A 16,762-nucleotide genomic window follows, 5' to 3' on the forward strand; every position below is an offset into this window, starting at 1 on the left:
GCTGCAAGAAACATGGCAAAGCAACAAGCTCTCAAGCTCTGTGGGCGACATACACACAGGTCAGAAAATTTAAGATGCAAATATCCTGACATTTCCCCACAGCGCAGCTGTATTTTAAATGATGTATTCCAGAGAAAATCAAGCCTAATGCAGCATCCTAATAAACCATTTGTGTCAGTTTAAGAATGCTGTTGGAAAGTATGGCTGTTATCTGATAGGGATCCATCCAGCAAGCCTCCCTTGCTGGATGGATCCACCCATCCCTTTGTAACATACATAATGCATAAGAAAGTCACAGAAAAGGGAGATATAGTGGTGGATACACCACTCAGGGAAGGGTAAATTTCAAAACTAGATCAGGCTCCTCTGGGCCACATTCAATTGGTTTTGAGCATATCCAAGGATAGAGACCCTGTGCTTAAACATGTGGCAGGAGTGATATTGCCCACAAAGCTGCCACCAGCGAAACCGGTGGCCCTTATAAAAAGAAAACAAACAAACAAACAAACAAAAAACCTAGCATTCAGACAGACACCTCAAAATGATTTTTTTTAAGTATAGTTTAAATCCCAGTAAACAAAATGATTATCAGAACCATCAGTTCTGATACTAACATAAGCAAATAAATTGTTCGAATAGTAAGTCGGCAAGAACCAAACTGCAGCCACAAAACCACTGAATAAGCTATGTTAAGACAACAGGTAAATGCAGAACACAGATAAGATTACAGACACACTGCCCAAGCTCCACTTTTAGCAATAACCTATCCTCATGACTGAAAGAACACTTATATTTCCTTGTGCACGTTAAACCTCATTAACTTTTACTGCTGCTTCCACTTGTTCCTCTTTTAGCTTCTAGAGAACTATAGATAATGCTCCCTTTTTTTGAAAGATACTGAAATGCCTTTAATCTATTCTTCTGAAATCCACCCATCCTCAACCCACCCTGGGGCTTTAATAGCAATATAAGCATAAAAACCTTCTGACTTCTTTGCCCATAGACTCCAGCAAGCATCCACCACCCACCAGCATGACAATCAAAGAACCATTTGGCTTCAAGTACCAGCTTTCTAGTCACAGCACCTGATGTGCATTGCGACTTACTGTAGAGACCTCCTTCAATTACCTCACCTCCTTCAGAGCAGCAGAGTCAAGACGCAGGCAGTGACAGTGACCAAAGCCTTGGAAACAAACCCAACAGCAGCACAAATAGGGACTTCTGCCTCAGGCTTGCCTATATCCGCCTGCTATTAGGGTACAGTTTAAAAAGGGGCGTTTTTAGCCCAAATCAGCACTGACGCAGGTCTAACAGCAAAAACGGAAGATGAGCATGGCTGGCACTGTCCCCAAGCCTGGCGCTGCGGAGGAGCCTCCCAGCCCAGCAATGCCCCACAGGGCGCTGGAGCCTGGCACCGAACAGCACCGGGGACACTGGCACCACTGTCCACTCAGCGTGGCAGGGGGGCCTAGTGCCAGGGAGGGCAGTGTGGGGGGGAACACGCTGCCAGGCTGGAGAATGGAGGACACACAGTGTCAGGAGGGACTGGGGGGGGGCATTCTCAGGCTGTTAGGGTGGAATATGGGGGACCCAGAATCTCTGACTGGGGAGAGGGGAGAAAAAGAGGTACACGGGGACCCATAGTCTCTGGCTTTTAGCAGGGAGAGTTTGGGGGACCCATATCCTCTGGTTTTTGGTGAGGAGGGTTGAGGGACCTACATCCTCTGGCTTTTTTTGGGGGGAGGGAATTGGGGACCCACAGATCTCTGACTGGGGAGTACACTGGGAGCCCATGGCCACCTAACCGGAGGGAGGACAAGAGGGAATCCACAACCTCCACTGCGGGTGGGACAAGGTGGTCGGGGGCAGCTGTGGTGCCTGGCTGGAGAGAGCGAGCCCCGGGGTAGAGGTACCTGCTCCAGCTGCACAGCAGGGGGCCGCGCCGGGGAGGGAGGGATGGACGGAGCGAGCACCCCTCTGCCGCCGGAGCCCTGGCAAAGCCCGTGGCGGTGCCGCTCCAGCCCGGAAAGGCTGCGGCTACGGCCGCGCTTGTACAAGGACCTCCCGCTTCCCGGAGCTTAGCTGCCCCTCCTCCCTCCACAGAGCCCGTCCGGGCGCCGGCCGCAGTCCGTGCGGGGCCGAGCACGCCGGGGCGGGGAGCCCCCTCCGCCCTGCGCAGACACGGGGGCGCCGGCCACAAAACCGCCGCCCTTGGCCACGGCGGGGCGGTCCGTCCCGGCCCCGTCCCGGAAAGGCTTTTACTATTCCAGGAGCCCTTTGAGCCCCTGTGGATGGGAGAGGAGACGCAGCAGGGCGGGGCGAGGCCGCCACCGTCAACGGCCACCAACAGCCGCCGCCCCGCGCATGCGCCGCCACCACCTTCGCCCCGCGCATGCGCGCGCGCTGCCCGCCCGCCATGGGGAAGATGGCGGCGCCGTGAGCGGCTTCAGCCCCCGCGCGCCGCGGCCATGAGGAATCTGCGGCTGGTGCGGGCGGCCGAGCGCCGCTTCGGACCCGTTGTCCCGGGCGCCCCCCAGTGCCTCTGCCTCGGCGCCGAGCCCGGTGCGCTCTTCGTGGGCTCGCAGCACGGCCTGGTGGAGCTGGGCCCCGGCGCGCGCACGGTGAGGGACTGCCAGGCCGGGCAGCGGCCTGCGTGTCGCGCTGCACGTGCCGCCGCCTCTGAGTGTCGCTGCATGTTGCTGCGAGCTGTTTTTTCTGGTCTCTTTTTTTTGGGTAGTCTTCTCAACTAATTTGCCTTTTTCTTTTTTTTCTTCTTTTTTTTTAATACAAAATTCACTTCCCCACACAGCACAAGTGCGTGTTTTTACCACAGGTTATTCCCAGGGTTTAATCTCCGGCATGGCCCAGCAAGCAGTCATGTCGTGGTCATGATTCACAGGACGGAAGCAAATGAGTGAAATGATGATGATGAAGGGAAGATGCAAGGGGCAATTTTTGAAACAACCTTCCTCAGTAGGGAGGATGGCACTGCTGAAATGTGCTCTGAATCCCATCTGGGGCTGGATTGCTGCCCTCTGCCTAGGAACAGACTGGGAAGCAATTGAGTCCCCTTGCTCTGTTCTGCTGCTAGTGTCAAAAATTAGCAGATAAAACAGAAATCACAGTATGACTGTTTATTGTTTGCTCCCCTGTGTGCGTTTTAGCTTCTTTAGCACATGAAGATCTTTGCAGTTTCCTGTGGGTAAATACGTTCTTGTACCTCAGCTGCTTCATGGGGCTATCCATGTCCTCACTTGTGCCACGCAATGTTTTATGCCTCTGCTATAGGCTGGGATGTGCCCTCACCCGTTATTCTGTTGCCTTTGCAGAAAGCCAAGTGAGTTGATAAACATTTAACCTTTCTGTGCCCAGGTGACCAGAGAAATCTCCTTGGTTGCGGAGGGTTTTTTGCCAGAGGATGGAAGTGGCTGCATCGTGGGCCTTGAAGAGCTTCCAGAGCAGGAATGTGTGTGTGTTGCTACAGCAGCTGGAGACATCCTGCTGTGCAACCTCAGCACAAAGGAGGTAAGCTGGCAAGGGAAGAGAGATCGGTACTGAGGTATTTCAAAGGAAAGGATGACTGTTTTAATTTCTGGGCCGTTCACAAGTTTATTGTATGTTGACTGTGGTTGGTCTCCATTCCCATCACAACAGATGAGCTGATTTCTCTTGGTGACGAGGGCATGATCAAGGGCAGAATATATACTCCATAAAATAACTGGAATCCAAATTAGCAGCCTAGTTCTGTATGTTTGCCCAGGGCAGGCTGGTGACACACGCAGCAGCAGGGGATCCACTGTATGAAGAGTCCCAAGGAACGGGATACGGCTGAGAGTAGGTACAGAGAAAAACTATGTATAGCTTGTAATTTAGCTACCTTTTTATGGCTTATTTTTATTATCAATTATTATGGAACGTTGTGCTGAAATATGGACTTAACTGCAGAGAGGAGAAGTTGTTGTATGTTATTTGAAGGCAGCAAGGAGAAACCAAAATATCTAAAAGTATGGCAGTAAGTGAGATATTTGCTTATTTGTACAATCTTCAGCAAGACCCTTTATGATCTCAGCAGCAATTTCTGAAATCTCTGTCAGCCCCCATTCCTGACACTCCCTGCGTGTGGGCCCAAGAGTGCCATTTACAGGGGGGTCTGAGAATAGTGGTCAGCATGGGCTAGCTATCAGGCTGTAATTATTTTCAGCTCACCCATGCTGAATTCTGCTTTGTGCAGATTCTTGGTTTGATTTGCCTACACCACTTAAATGTAAAATCAGAATTTGTCTGAAAAATATGCTCTGTATCTTGGCGTAATACATGTCACTACACTTGCACTGGCAGGTAGACTTGAGTTGGGATTTAACATCAGATCCTTTATTTCAAGACTTTTTGACTTGCTCTCAGCTTTAAATTTACATTATTTTGATGAAGACCGGGTACTGGGAAACAGCCCTGAAAGTTACTCAGCCTGTTCTGGAATTTTTTATGTGTGAGAGATGGTCATTCTGCCCAGTAGTGTCCAGGATGCCATTCTGTTTATCTGAATCATAGAATCACAGAATGCTGAAGGTTGGAAGGGACCTCTAGAGGTCATCTACTCCAACCCTCCTGCACACGCAGGGTCAGCTAGAGCACATGACACAGGACTGTGCCAGAGAAGGAGACTCTACAACCTCTCTGGGCAGCCTGTTCCAGTGCTCTGTCACCCTCACTGGTAAGAAATTTTTCCTTAAGTTCCTGTGGAACTTCTGGTGCTTCAGTTTGTGGCCGTTACCTCTAGTTCTGTCGATGGCCACCACTGAAAAGAGGCCAGCACCATCCTCCTCCCTCCCTCCCTTGAGGTACTTATAGACACTGATCAGGTCCCCTCTCAGCCTTCTCTTCTCCAGATTGAACAGGCCCAGCTCCCTCAGCCTCTGCTCGTAGGGCAGATGTTCCAGGCCCCTGACCATCCTTGTGGCCCTGCGCTGGACTCTCTCCAGCAGCTCCACATCCCTCTTGTACTGTGGAGCCCAGAACTGGACACAATACTCCAGATGCGGCCTCACCAGGGCTGAGTAGAGGGGCAGGATCACCTCCCTTGACCTGCTGGAGACGCTCTTCTTAACGCACCCCAGGATCCCATTGGCCATCTTGGCCACGAGGGCACACTGCTGCCTCATGGTCAACTTGTTGTCCACCACGACACCCAGGTCCCTCTCTGCAGAGCTGCTCTCCAGAAGGTCAGTCCCCAGCCTGTACTGGTGTCTGGGGTTATTCCTCCCCAGGTGCAGGACCCTGCACTTGGCCTTGTTGAATTGCATGAGGTTTCTCTCCACCCAGTTGTCCAGGTCCCTCTGAAAGGCAGCGCAGCCCTCTGGGGTATCTGAAGCGATTGGGAAAACCAAGCTTAATTCTTTGAACAGCTTCAAAGCTCATCTTCCTGCTTATACAGTTGCCCTCTGCCATGAGTGTCTGCAAATCAAGATTATGATGCATGGTAAAAGTCCTCTGCCCACTGCTGCTGCTTGACAGCTCAGTAACTTTTGAGTTGTCTTGTTTTTTTCCAAAACTTCACTGAGGCAAATGGAACAATATGCATTTTCCATGTTTAGCCTGCACAAGAAACTTGTGAGATCAGAACCTGAATGAATTTAGCATCCACTAGCTGCACGTTGTAGCTCTCAGGGCAAGACTTACTATGCCCATGTTATGTGGCACAAAGCTGATTGCCTGGTTGGATCTGTGGTTGCAGTGAGTATACTGATATTGAGAATGTATGTCCTAACATAAGACTGACTGCTGCAAAACAAAAGCTCTTTAGAACAAACGGTGTGAAGTCTGGCTTGTGGTTTTGCTAGGTATGAAAGTATTCCCCTGGCTTGGTGACTGATAGGTATCGTCCTGGGATGTTGCTGCCACTGGTGTTCCTGCTCAGCAGTGACCTTATTTCTGTCTTGTAGGTGGAATGTGTTGGCACTGTGGACAGTGGTCTGAGCACCATGAGCTGGAGTCCTGATCAAGAGCTTGTCTTGCTTGTAACAGGTACTAACAACAGTATGTAAGCCCTCTTACTTTAGGAGAGAGCTTACACTGGTGACTGAAATATAAAATACAGTTAACTTCAGGGTATTGACATCAAAATACAAGATACATCAGTCCTTCACATTCTCCAAGGATGTATACTTTGATTTTTGCATCTGAGAAATGAGGACTGGTGTTATATCTCCAAGCATTTCCTTAGTAATAAAAATTCCTTCTTGTCCTTTTTTTTTTTTTTCCAACTTTACCACAGATGTTTCTCCCCTAGAAAATGAACTTAGCCTCAAGCAAAGCAGAATCACAAAATCACTGAATTTAAAGGGTACCACTGGAGATTTAGTCCTCCTCAAAACAGGTTTAACTACGGTAGGTTGCTCCACATGATCCAGTCCAGGTCTAGTCAAGCTTTAAATATTTCCAAGATTGGAGACTCCACAACCTCCTTGGGCAACCTATTCCTATGGCAAACTACTCTCACAGTGAGAGAGCTTTTCCGTATATGTTAAGGGAATTTTGTGTCAGTTCTTCCAATGAACTTCAGAGGATGGACTTCATCTTCTTGATTCCCCCTCAGTTAGGTATTCGCACACATCGATGAACTCCTCCACCCTGCCATAGCCTTCTATGCTGCCTTAATGGTCCCAGCTCTCTCAGCCTCATCTCCTTTGAGAGATACTCCAATAATTTCATCATCTTCGTGGCCCCTCAGTGCATTCACTCCAGTATGCCCATGTCTCCTGGACTGGGGAGCCCAGCACTGGAGACAGCACTATTATCCACCAGGAACGTGCTGTTCAGCAGGACCCTCAGGACCTTTTCTGCCAAGCTGCTCTCCACACAGTCAGCCTGCATCCTGAACTGGTTCGTGGTGATACTTCTCATCACGTGCAGGAACCTCATGAGATTTTTCTGTCCGTTTCTCCATCCTGTTGAGGTCCTCTAGATGGCAGCAGCACAACACTCTGGTATATGAGATTTGTGTCATCTGCAAGCTTGCTGAGGATGCCCTGCCCTGGCCACGTCATTTTTATGAATGGTGTTCAGTGGTCTAGAAATTGACTGATGCATCAGGCTCAAAAAGTCTCAAAAAGAAGCATGATATAACCCAAGAGTTAAAAGGTTCCTCCAGTCCATCTCAACGACCACTCTCTAAGTCAGCTCTTCACCATTTGTCTGTGAGGTTGTTACAGGAGATAGTGCTAAAAGTCTTGCTGAAGTTGGGATAAACAGCGTTGATCGTTTTTTCCTCATCCACGAAACCAGCCATCTCACTGTAGAAAAACCCACAGGATGACTACTCTTAATCATCTTGTCCTTAATACGTCAAGAAAAATATTTTAGAAATGCTGGGTAGTATTTTGAAAGTGGAAAGGATCTCTTGAGAATAGGCCAGGAGGTTTTGTTTTGAAGAGGCTGCGAGGTGTTGTGACACTTTTCAACAGCACAGCTTTGAGAAACTTTAGGCTTTGAAGTCTGTGTTCTCTCTTGTATCATTTAATCATCAAAAACATTTCTATCCTAAAATCCGTGATAGAACAATAGGACAACACAGGGAAAAAGTACTTTTTACATCTGCTGGAGATACCATTACTAATATTATTTCATGTCTACCCTGTAGGTCAGCAAAGCCTCATTATGATGACAAGAGATTTTGAACCCATTACGGAAAAGCAATTCCACCAAAATGATTTTGGAGAAGGTGAGAGGTTGCACTGAAAGGAAGTTGCCCTAACTGATTTCATTGGTGTGTTACAAAATGTGTGTTAGATAAAGAAATGGAACTGAGTATTAGACCCCAGGGGCCATTGTAGGCTGTAATGCTACTCAATGGATGAAGGGAAGTGTCAGTAAATAGTAATTGTGAGCAGGAATCCAAGTAAATTCCCTGTCCTTGAGTGCTTCCTGAGCTATAAACTAAAATTTCCTGTGGCATTTAAGAATTAAGTCTGTGTGGAAGGTGTGGGTATCTTGCAGTTGTGTTTGTTTACTATGTTGTGTAGATTAACACTGTAAATCTTCTATTATTATTTCTTCTTCAGAAAAGTTAGTTGCTCTTGGATGGGGTAAAAAGGAGACACAGTTCCATGGATCAGAAGGAAAACAGGCAGCTCATCGCAAGCAAACGGTACTTTGCCTTTCTTTTTTGTTTTAATAATGTTGTGCCCAGGTTTCCCAGTATGGGGCTTATATAAAGTGAGTTTTTCTCTACTCACTTTAGAGTCTTCTACCACCTTTCCTCGTAGCTGGCCTGTGTGCCTGTCTCTTTCTCAAACTTCTTTCATTGTCATTTTTCATAACAACACTCTTGAAAGATGAAGCTTGAAAGAGCAGCGAGCTCTGTGTGAGCTAAACCAGCAGTTGCTTTTCTGAGCTTTGACACAACTTTCTTCCATGCAACTTTAGGAAGTACCACCTGTTTCAGCCTGGGATGACGGAAGGCCTCGAGTGACTTGGAGAGGAGACGGGCAGTTTGTTGCAGTGAGTGCTGTCTGTCCAGACACAGGTATGGGACAAACTACTTTGAAATACTAGCATGTGTAGGAGGTCTTTCCAGTGGAAGCCAAGCAAGCAAGACATAGCTGTTGGTCTATTAAAAGTAAACCATACTCCCTTGAAGCTGGAGAGTTGAACTAGTTATGTGTTCTAGTTAGGTCATTTTTTTTTTTTTTTAGATGATGTTTTGAACACTTCCTTGGGCGTCTGGTTCTCAGTCCACTGAGAAAGGCCATGAGTATGAGGCCATGAGGCCGACTTCCTTTTATTCCACCAGTTTTGAATCAGTGCTCGGGTCACCTCATAAGGACAGGGCAAGGATCTCCAATGAGCTCCAGGTGCCAAATGAAAGAATCTTTTTGTCTCCTAAGACACTGTCCTTCTTAACAGCAGTTTAGGCTTACACAGTTTTGTTTCAGTACTGATTATGTTTTTCCCTAAATTTTGCCCTAAAACCAAAAAGGTAACAATCACATTTTTTTTTTTTGAAAAACTGTAGTCGATACCTTCCATGATTAGGCTTATGGTGCACTCTAAGTGCATTTAATCAGCTTGCTAAACTGTACCAGCTGTCCAAACAGCTTGAGTTTTGCCTTTCAGTATTTCAGACTAAGAGGAATTTGCATTCTTAGGAAGATCTTAACATTTCAGCTGGGAAAACTGGAAAGGGAAATGACCGCCCATGGAGGTATATGGGATTGAAAGCTCCATATTAGATTGAGAGTCCTTTCAGTCACTTTCAGTTTAACTTTGGTTAAACTGCCTGAGACCGACAGTTGTGGTGGTGTTACACCTTGAAGCAAGCAAGAGAAGCCTACTCTCCATAAATGTGCACCAGAATTTCCTCCTCTTGACCGTTTCAACCAGCTGAAATTTAGACAGGTCCCTTTCTGATGTCTTCCTACACCATTGTCTCCCTGCTTCTGAAACCTGCAGGTGCTCGCAAGATCCGAGTATGGAACAGAGAGCTTGTGCTGCAGTCAACAAGTGAACCTATCTCAGGATTAGAACAAGCATTGGCCTGGAAGTGAGTACAAGCACTCTGCATGGTGGCAGCCAGGTGCTGGTTTTTAATCCCTGGCCACAGTCTTTCTTCATCATTAATTTAATTCTCTTATTTATTTTTCCCCAAACTTGACAAAAACTTTCTTCTTAATCCAGCATGAGCAGGAATACACCCTTAAACCCTGAAAAGCGTAATTCTTGCATTATGTTTGGAGGTAAAAATGGTTAATTCTTTGTGTGGTCACTGTCACCCATTTGAAGGCTCAACTCTATACAGAAGAGTAGTGGTATTTGCTTTGCCTCTGCTCAGACTTCCCCACTAATCTGAGTATAACAAGCCCTACAAAATGTTTGTATAGCACCCATGACTTTAAACAGTGCTGAAGAAAACACATACATTCTACTGCTCCTTTTCTTTAAGTCCCTTTTGTGTGAAAGCTTTGTTTCTGGATAATTTTGGAGTTGATTGTTGTTTAAAAAGACAGTGAATGTATTAGTAGCTACTTTTCATATATATTTTTTAAGGCCCTCTGGAAGCTTGATGGCATCCACACAAGAAAAACCCAACAGACACGATGTTGTTTTCTTGGAAAAGAATGGACTTCTTCATGGAGAGTTCACCCTCCCCTTCCAGAAGGGGCAGGTCAAGGTAATAGTTTCTTGTCTTCTTCAGTTAGAATGTAATGGTGAGGAAGGAGTAAGTCATTCCCCAGAAAGTAGGATGAAGCCTCTAGCTTAATTCTTATTGCTGTTTCTGCTGAAAAAGCTGGTCTTTTCATGGTGAAGAAGCCCACAGGTGCAATATCCTTTGTAAACTGTGGTATGGATAGAGAGGGCATTTATAGAGATGCTTCTGGCTGCTGCACAGTTTCTATTAGGCAAAAGCTTCACAACTGCTGTCCAGGATGTCAGCTAGTGCAGGAGTGAGCTGAAGTACATTATTCGAAACAGTGCAAGTGAGAAGGTAATGCTAGGTTGTTGTTTCAGCTTGTGCCTTTGAATGCTAAGAGCCATTTTGGCAGATGCTTTGTCAGTGCCAAGGAAAGCTGGAACTATGCGGTCATGTTGGTCCTTGTATCACCTCTCAGCTGTGCAGAACCTCTGTGAGGGGGCTTCTTGATTCAGTCTGTCAGGAGCTGGACTGCACATGGATGCTTTGTCAGCCCTTTAGCCCTTGCTCTTTACACTCTTTAAAAATGAGCGACTCAGATCTTGCAAGCTAATCTGGAGCAATCCTCCCTGTGCAGATGCAAGCATTGAAATAAGATTCCTGATTGTTTCTGCAGGTTAATGAACTGCTCTGGAACACAGATTCTACAATCCTGGCTATATGGCTGGAAGAGCTTAAGAAGGAAGAGAACTGCAACCCAAACTGTTACGGTGAGAGTGCTCTGTAAGGCTTCAGCTCTCACATTTGTCTGATAACATGGTCAGCATTGGCGTTCTTTGGCTAGTTCACACATGTGGAGAGCTTTGCCTACACCTCAGGGACCCCTTTGCAATGCAGGAAGAACTGCTAGTTCAGCTTGAGCCCAAAGCACCTGAAGGATTCTGAGGCTTTTTTTAAACAGAAGGTGCAGTTAACATTTTCTTCAGGTTTCTTGTATGAAGCAGCTCATTGATTGGAGGGTATGGAGTATTATTTCCATTGCATTTGACCCTCCTCAAGAAAGCAGTGGCAATGCAAAAGCTTTAAATGGGTCTCAAGCAGTAATCTCTGGTAACTATTTATTTTGCTGTAGTTCAGCTATGGACCACAGGAAACTATCATTGGTACCTGAAGCAAAGTCTGCATTTTGGCAACCTGGAGAAAAACCGTTTGGTATCGCTGCTGTGGGACCCAGTGATCCCATATAGACTCCACATCCTGTGCCAGGGTTGGCACTACCTCTCCTACGACTGGCATTGGACCACCAACCACGGGATGGGCGAGAGTGGCCAGCATGGGGCCAATGTGGCTGTCATAGATGGAGGTAAGCTTGGGGACTACTGTGGAGCTCTAGAATCAGAGAGGATAATGCAGCCCAGCTGGGCCTGCTGCTCTGCTTCTGTTACCTTCTCTTTCCACAAAGCTGTCAGTGAGGAGGACCGTGGAATTGGTGGAAACAGCTTGGTTTCTTTCTCTTTTCTTCCCCAGACAAAGTACTCGTCACAGCGTTCCAGCATGCCGTGGTGCCCCCTCCAATGTGTACCTATCAGCTCCAGTTCACACAGGCAGTGAATCAGATTGCATTTCACACCGATCCCAAGCACAGTGGGGACCTGGCTGTCCTGGATGCTGATAACAGGATCACCCTCTATAGACACGGTGAGAGAATATTGCAGTGTGCTGTCAGAAGAAACTTGCTCTCCCCGAGAACACGAGGAGGACTGTGGTACTGGTCACATGAACCTTCAGCAGTCAGGAAGCAGATATAGCTGGGTCAGACGTAGATCCCAACTCTCTCGTATTCCCAGCAGCTTGGGCAGCACAGGAGCATCTTGGTGGTGAGTTAACTTTGTGAGATGGCAGCATCCAGCAGTTGGCTGTGTGCTCATGCTGGTGACGTTCATCTGCCTGGATGCCAGTAGGACCAGAGGCTGTTATTGTTATCTTTAAGTTTTGTACTGTGACATTATGACGAAGTTACCTTCCTCAGTGTAAGTTAATGAGGGTTTTACATGTGATCATGCTGTATTGTAACATTTGTAGTAGCTTCCTGTAACTCTGCTTTATTTTTCTTTTTTTTTCCCTTTTTTCTTTTTTTTTTTTTTCCTTTTGCCAGGACAGAGCACAGGGAAGGACTCCACTGTCAGATTAGGAGCTGTAGGTGGAAATGGATTTAAAGCAGCTGTGGAAACACCATCCCTGGATAAAATATACAGGTAATACAGAACTAGCCCAGAAGGGAAGTGAGAGTACCTGGCTAGATGATTTGGAAGTCGTAGCTCTGACCTCTGCCTTAGGCTTTTGAAGACAGTGTGTCTGCATAACAGGCTGTGCTGGAAAGGCCTTGGCCTTTTCCAGAGCACAGAGTTTCTGGGATCGCTGTCTGAAATCAGGTTATTTTTATTTCTCTTTTTTCTCTTACTATGTGCAGAATTGATGTGGGCAGCATCACCAGTGAGGTGATGAATCCCCTGGGGCTTCGATTTCTCACCTGGCTGGCAGATGACAGCTTTCTGGTGGTTGGTCAGGACCAGCATGCTACTCAGTCTGTCCTTCACCATCTGACTGCACCTCCTCATGTGACTGGAGCTGAAGAGCAGTGCCTGGATTTACGGTACAAATGTGTCTGTTTCTGTTTCTGGGGTCTGAGACACCTCCATACTGTGCTTAGGTGCAATTAAGTCTCTCAGAGGTGCAGCCTGGAAGTTGAGGAGTGGGAGACCTGGCTCTGTTCTTGCAGAATATCCAAAACGGGTCATGAAACTGGCTACTGGACATCATCTCCCTCTAGTCCTAATGCCTGCATCCAGCCTGATGAGAGGTGGTATCCTAGCATGCCTGTGTTGATATAGGGTGTCTTTTTTCCTCTATCTGAATATCAGGCCCCCAAGGCAGCTTAATTCCTCTGTTCTCCCCTTTGACTACTGTTACCAAGGTCTAGAGGAGATTGTCGCCCTTGTCTTTCCTGTTGCCCTCAACACCTGCCAGGCTTTGTGTCTGCAGCTGAACTAAAACCAGAGCACAAAAGGAAGCCACCTGGGCTGCAGAAATCTGCTTGCCTCTAGAGGGATCCTGAGAGTCCCTTTCTGATGCACTCAGACAGTGGATACAGGTTTATTTGCACATGAACTATAGAGCCAAAAGTGAGCTATGCAGAGTGCAGCTAGCACAATTAGGCCAAATGCCTGTTAGCTGAGGTGGCTGGTTCTCTGTAGTGCCAGTATCAGCTTACAGAGGTGTGAAAAGACTTTGCAGAGACCCTTAAATCAGCAAGGTGTGTGTCCATTATAGAGAGGGGCAGCTTTCCACCTAGCTGCATGAAATACAGAGCATGGGTGTTACGTGTCTCCTGTCACTCTGATGTTCCTTGTCTTCTGTGCCCTGTCCCAGGCTGTCTGTGTCAGTAGATGGAGAAGTGATCAGCATCTGTTGCAGCCCAGTGACCCAAACCGTAGCTCTGCAGCTGGCTGATGGGCAGGTCCTGAAGTACCTCTGGGGTGAGCTGATCTCTGTTCAGGGTTCTGAACAGAGTATAGTCACAGATTTCTCAAAAGGTTTAAGGAGATGATTTTGCTTTCAGGGACATGGGTGGCTCTTGCTTTTATTTGATGCTGCATGTTCTTTTTGCTACCAGAAACAGGTTAAAATGAGTGATTTGTTTTCTGAAGGTAGTTGATGTTGATAAGAACGGTAGCTGTGACTGTGTGCTTTGAAAAGAAGACGGCTGGGTTAGTACTTTCAGTAATGCTGACTGCCTGCCAAGTCCTTGACAGTTGTCCCTTGTTCCATAGTGGAACAGTGGTACTGCTGGGCCCACAGAAGCTACCACCTTCCTTATATGCTGGTCTTCCTCTCTATCAGATACTGAGATGTTGTAGCTTCTGCAAGTGCATCTGGCTGCACTTCCCTTGTGGTACAGGTCTTCTGGTGTCATTTCTTGAGCTTTGGCTGGAAAACAATTTGAACATCCTTGTTGTTTAGAGGCTTCTACTCCAGTCCTTGAGCCCTGGCAAACCAGGAGTGGTTCTGCTGTTCGTTTCCCTCACCCTTGTGTGCAGACTTCTCTCACCAGGATCAATGGAGAAGTAAGTAAGATAGTGAGCAGTTTAAATGTCTCCTAGTCCCTGTATTAAATATCTGCTCTCATTCTCTGACCATGTTCCAATGATGCTTCTTAACTGTTTTCTTCATAAAGACCAATGTAGAGCTGAGAGATTATCTTTCCTTGTCTTGTAGAGCATTTGTCATGGCTTGTAGCTAACATGCAGTCTCCCCTTCACACTAATAATATAAATGTGATTAAAGAGTGAGGAATTTCAAATGTAAAGTTACCAGCAGCCACTGCTCTCCCATGTGTGAAAGTAGCATTCTGTTCTATTTTATGTAAAGTTACCTCATTGGCAATTATGACTGCACTGAATTAGAACAGATCTCCTATTCCTACTGTTTCCCGATAGTGATTCTTTTGTTGTTATTGCTCTTTATAATTGTAACAGCTTAGGAAATGGCTAGCTATTGCCATGGTAGTTCCATGATTTCTTTACTTCAGTGGGCACCTAGGTGAATAGTTTACTAGTGCTCTTCCCTTCGGTGCTCTGGAACCAATGCTGCTGAATGAAAATGCTGCTGTGATTTGGGGTGGCTTCTGTGCTGCTACTGCAGAACTGGTGTGACAGTGTAGAAAAGAAAACAGTTTTTAAACACAACACTTAAGGAAGAAGCAGCCCTGGTACAGGGATTGGGTGACTGCCTGTCCAGCTTCTAAGTAATTCACTGAATTCACAGTAATTCACAGTCAGGTGCTGAATACCGTATCATAAGGGTATTTCAGTCTAATGGTAGTCAGCTGGTGATAATGGAAGTAACACTGGCAATTTATAATTGTCATTCTTTTCCTTTGCAGGAGGTGATCTTAGGCCTTACAGATCGATGCCGATTTTTTATTAATGATACTGAGGTACCAAAGTGTGTGCCCTTTATTGCACCTCTTTGTCCTTTGCTAATTGTTCCTGTTCTGCTCTGCACAATGATAAACTTAATTATCTTTCTGCAGGTAGCTTCCAACATCACCTCATTTGCAACATACAATGAGTTTTTGTTGGTGACAACCAACTCCCACACCTGTCAGTGCTTCTCCTTGAAGGACACTACAGTGAAAGGTAAATGATAGCTCTGACTACCTGCTGCTGACAGCTTGTGGCCCTTGACTTTGAACCACAACGTATCCCTACTTTTCACTTCCGAACCCCCTGCCTTTTGGTCACCTAAAGCAACTGCCTAAAAGGCAGAAGAGAGAGACTGCTCTCGAAAATCTCACAGAGAGCAAAGAGCACACGTTTGTACACCATGTGCTCTTCTTAAGAGTGGTCCCCAAGTTGTTGTCCCTTTCTCCATTATTTTCAACAAGTTAGTTCTGCATTACCTCCCTCCCCTTCAGATTCATAGCCAAGGAAAATCTCTGTGCTCTTTGAGGATGCACAGTAGAAAAGGGTGACCAAGACACAGAGTTTCTGGTGGTATCTGGCTCTGGGAAATACAGACACCGTAGGAAAAGGAGAATGACAAGTTACTGGTGCAGTGTTGCTGTCATCTGGTCTCTTGAAGCTTTAAGTTCATGAGGCAAGGAGGAGGATGCGTTTCTGTTTGCGTAGAGCAGTGCTCGAGCCTGGAACATTTAAGCGTCACTGAGTCATTCTTGTCTGGATCAGTGTGTGGGAGCATCCGTACGTGCAGCAGGACTTTCCAGAGCCGCACGGTAGAGCCTGCTGGAGCACGTGCTGTGTGTGCTGATAGCTGTGCTGTCTGCAGCCCTGCAGGGTGGCCTGAGCAGTGCTGCAGTGCCCAGCAGCGAGACCCTGCGCCACGTGGAGCGGGGCTCCCGTATCGTCACCGTCGTGCCCCAGGACACCAAGGTCATTCTGCAGGTGAGTGCTCTGTCCCATCCTGCTGCAGGGAGCCACGTCACGAGTCCCCAGCTGTCTGGAATGATATCAACGTGTCTGTAGTAGCCAAGAGTTTCACACTGGCAGTTAGGGATGGCCAGAACTGGGGAGGGATATACACGTTCCTACTGGCTGAGGTAACTTAGTGCCATGTGTTGACAATGCTGCTTGTGAATCTCAGTCCCCCATCTTGGTGTTTGTGTGTGCTGACAGTCGTTCCTTAGTTTTGGCACCAGGTTAGTCTGGATCAGTGTGCTTGCTGAGAACCAGCAGAGGTTCCTAGCACAGGGAAGGGTTTCCTTCAGAAGGCATCTCTGGAGGTGTGTAGTCCAGTATCCTGCTCACAGCAGGGCTAATGTGAAGGCTAGATCAGATTTTGTCCATGCAGCGATACGTGTCTCAACGTGGACAAAACAGCAGACCATTCTTCTGTCCAAACAGAATGTTCTGTGTAACCTCTAGTTATGCCTCTTCTCCTTTCCTATGTCCTATCTCCAGGCACCTCTGAGAAATCTAGCTCTGGTTCTGATCCTCATTAAGTAGTTGAACCCAATTAAAGGATGCTCCATCAGTGTTCTCCAGACTCTATCTTGCTCAGAGAAAGCTCTTCTCTTAATGAGAGAATTTAAAAAAAAAAAATAGCTGTCATAGGAAA

General features: G+C 46.9%; 1 protein-coding gene across 1 annotated transcript in view; it reads left to right on the top strand.

Annotated features, from left to right (window-relative positions):
• The first annotated feature begins 2,435 nt into the window (after nucleotides 1-2,435).
• Nucleotides 2,436-16,762, top strand: part of ELP1 (elongator acetyltransferase complex subunit 1) — a 28,634-nt gene continuing 14,307 nt past the window's right edge. Inside the window, exons 1-18 of the mRNA XM_088532001.1 lie at nucleotides 2,436-2,621; nucleotides 3,373-3,525; nucleotides 5,940-6,021; nucleotides 7,637-7,717; nucleotides 8,058-8,143; nucleotides 8,422-8,521; nucleotides 9,448-9,538; nucleotides 10,042-10,165; nucleotides 10,803-10,896; nucleotides 11,259-11,489; nucleotides 11,654-11,824; nucleotides 12,282-12,381; nucleotides 12,597-12,779; nucleotides 13,556-13,662; nucleotides 14,147-14,250; nucleotides 15,069-15,122; nucleotides 15,219-15,324; nucleotides 15,974-16,089. Of these exons, the coding sequence (XP_088388127.1) occupies nucleotides 2,469-2,621; nucleotides 3,373-3,525; nucleotides 5,940-6,021; nucleotides 7,637-7,717; nucleotides 8,058-8,143; nucleotides 8,422-8,521; nucleotides 9,448-9,538; nucleotides 10,042-10,165; nucleotides 10,803-10,896; nucleotides 11,259-11,489; nucleotides 11,654-11,824; nucleotides 12,282-12,381; nucleotides 12,597-12,779; nucleotides 13,556-13,662; nucleotides 14,147-14,250; nucleotides 15,069-15,122; nucleotides 15,219-15,324; nucleotides 15,974-16,089 (2,136 nt within the window). The 5' untranslated portion in view covers nucleotides 2,436-2,468. The remainder of the gene's footprint in view (nucleotides 2,622-3,372; nucleotides 3,526-5,939; nucleotides 6,022-7,636; nucleotides 7,718-8,057; nucleotides 8,144-8,421; nucleotides 8,522-9,447; nucleotides 9,539-10,041; nucleotides 10,166-10,802; nucleotides 10,897-11,258; nucleotides 11,490-11,653; nucleotides 11,825-12,281; nucleotides 12,382-12,596; nucleotides 12,780-13,555; nucleotides 13,663-14,146; nucleotides 14,251-15,068; nucleotides 15,123-15,218; nucleotides 15,325-15,973; nucleotides 16,090-16,762) is intronic.

The sequence above is a fragment of the Tinamus guttatus genome, unplaced genomic scaffold, assembly GCF_059628265.1.
Source record: "Tinamus guttatus ecotype Peru unplaced genomic scaffold, ASM5962826v1 Tinamus_guttatus_pri_ptg000446l, whole genome shotgun sequence".
Classification (NCBI taxonomy): Eukaryota; Metazoa; Chordata; class Aves; order Tinamiformes; family Tinamidae; genus Tinamus; species Tinamus guttatus.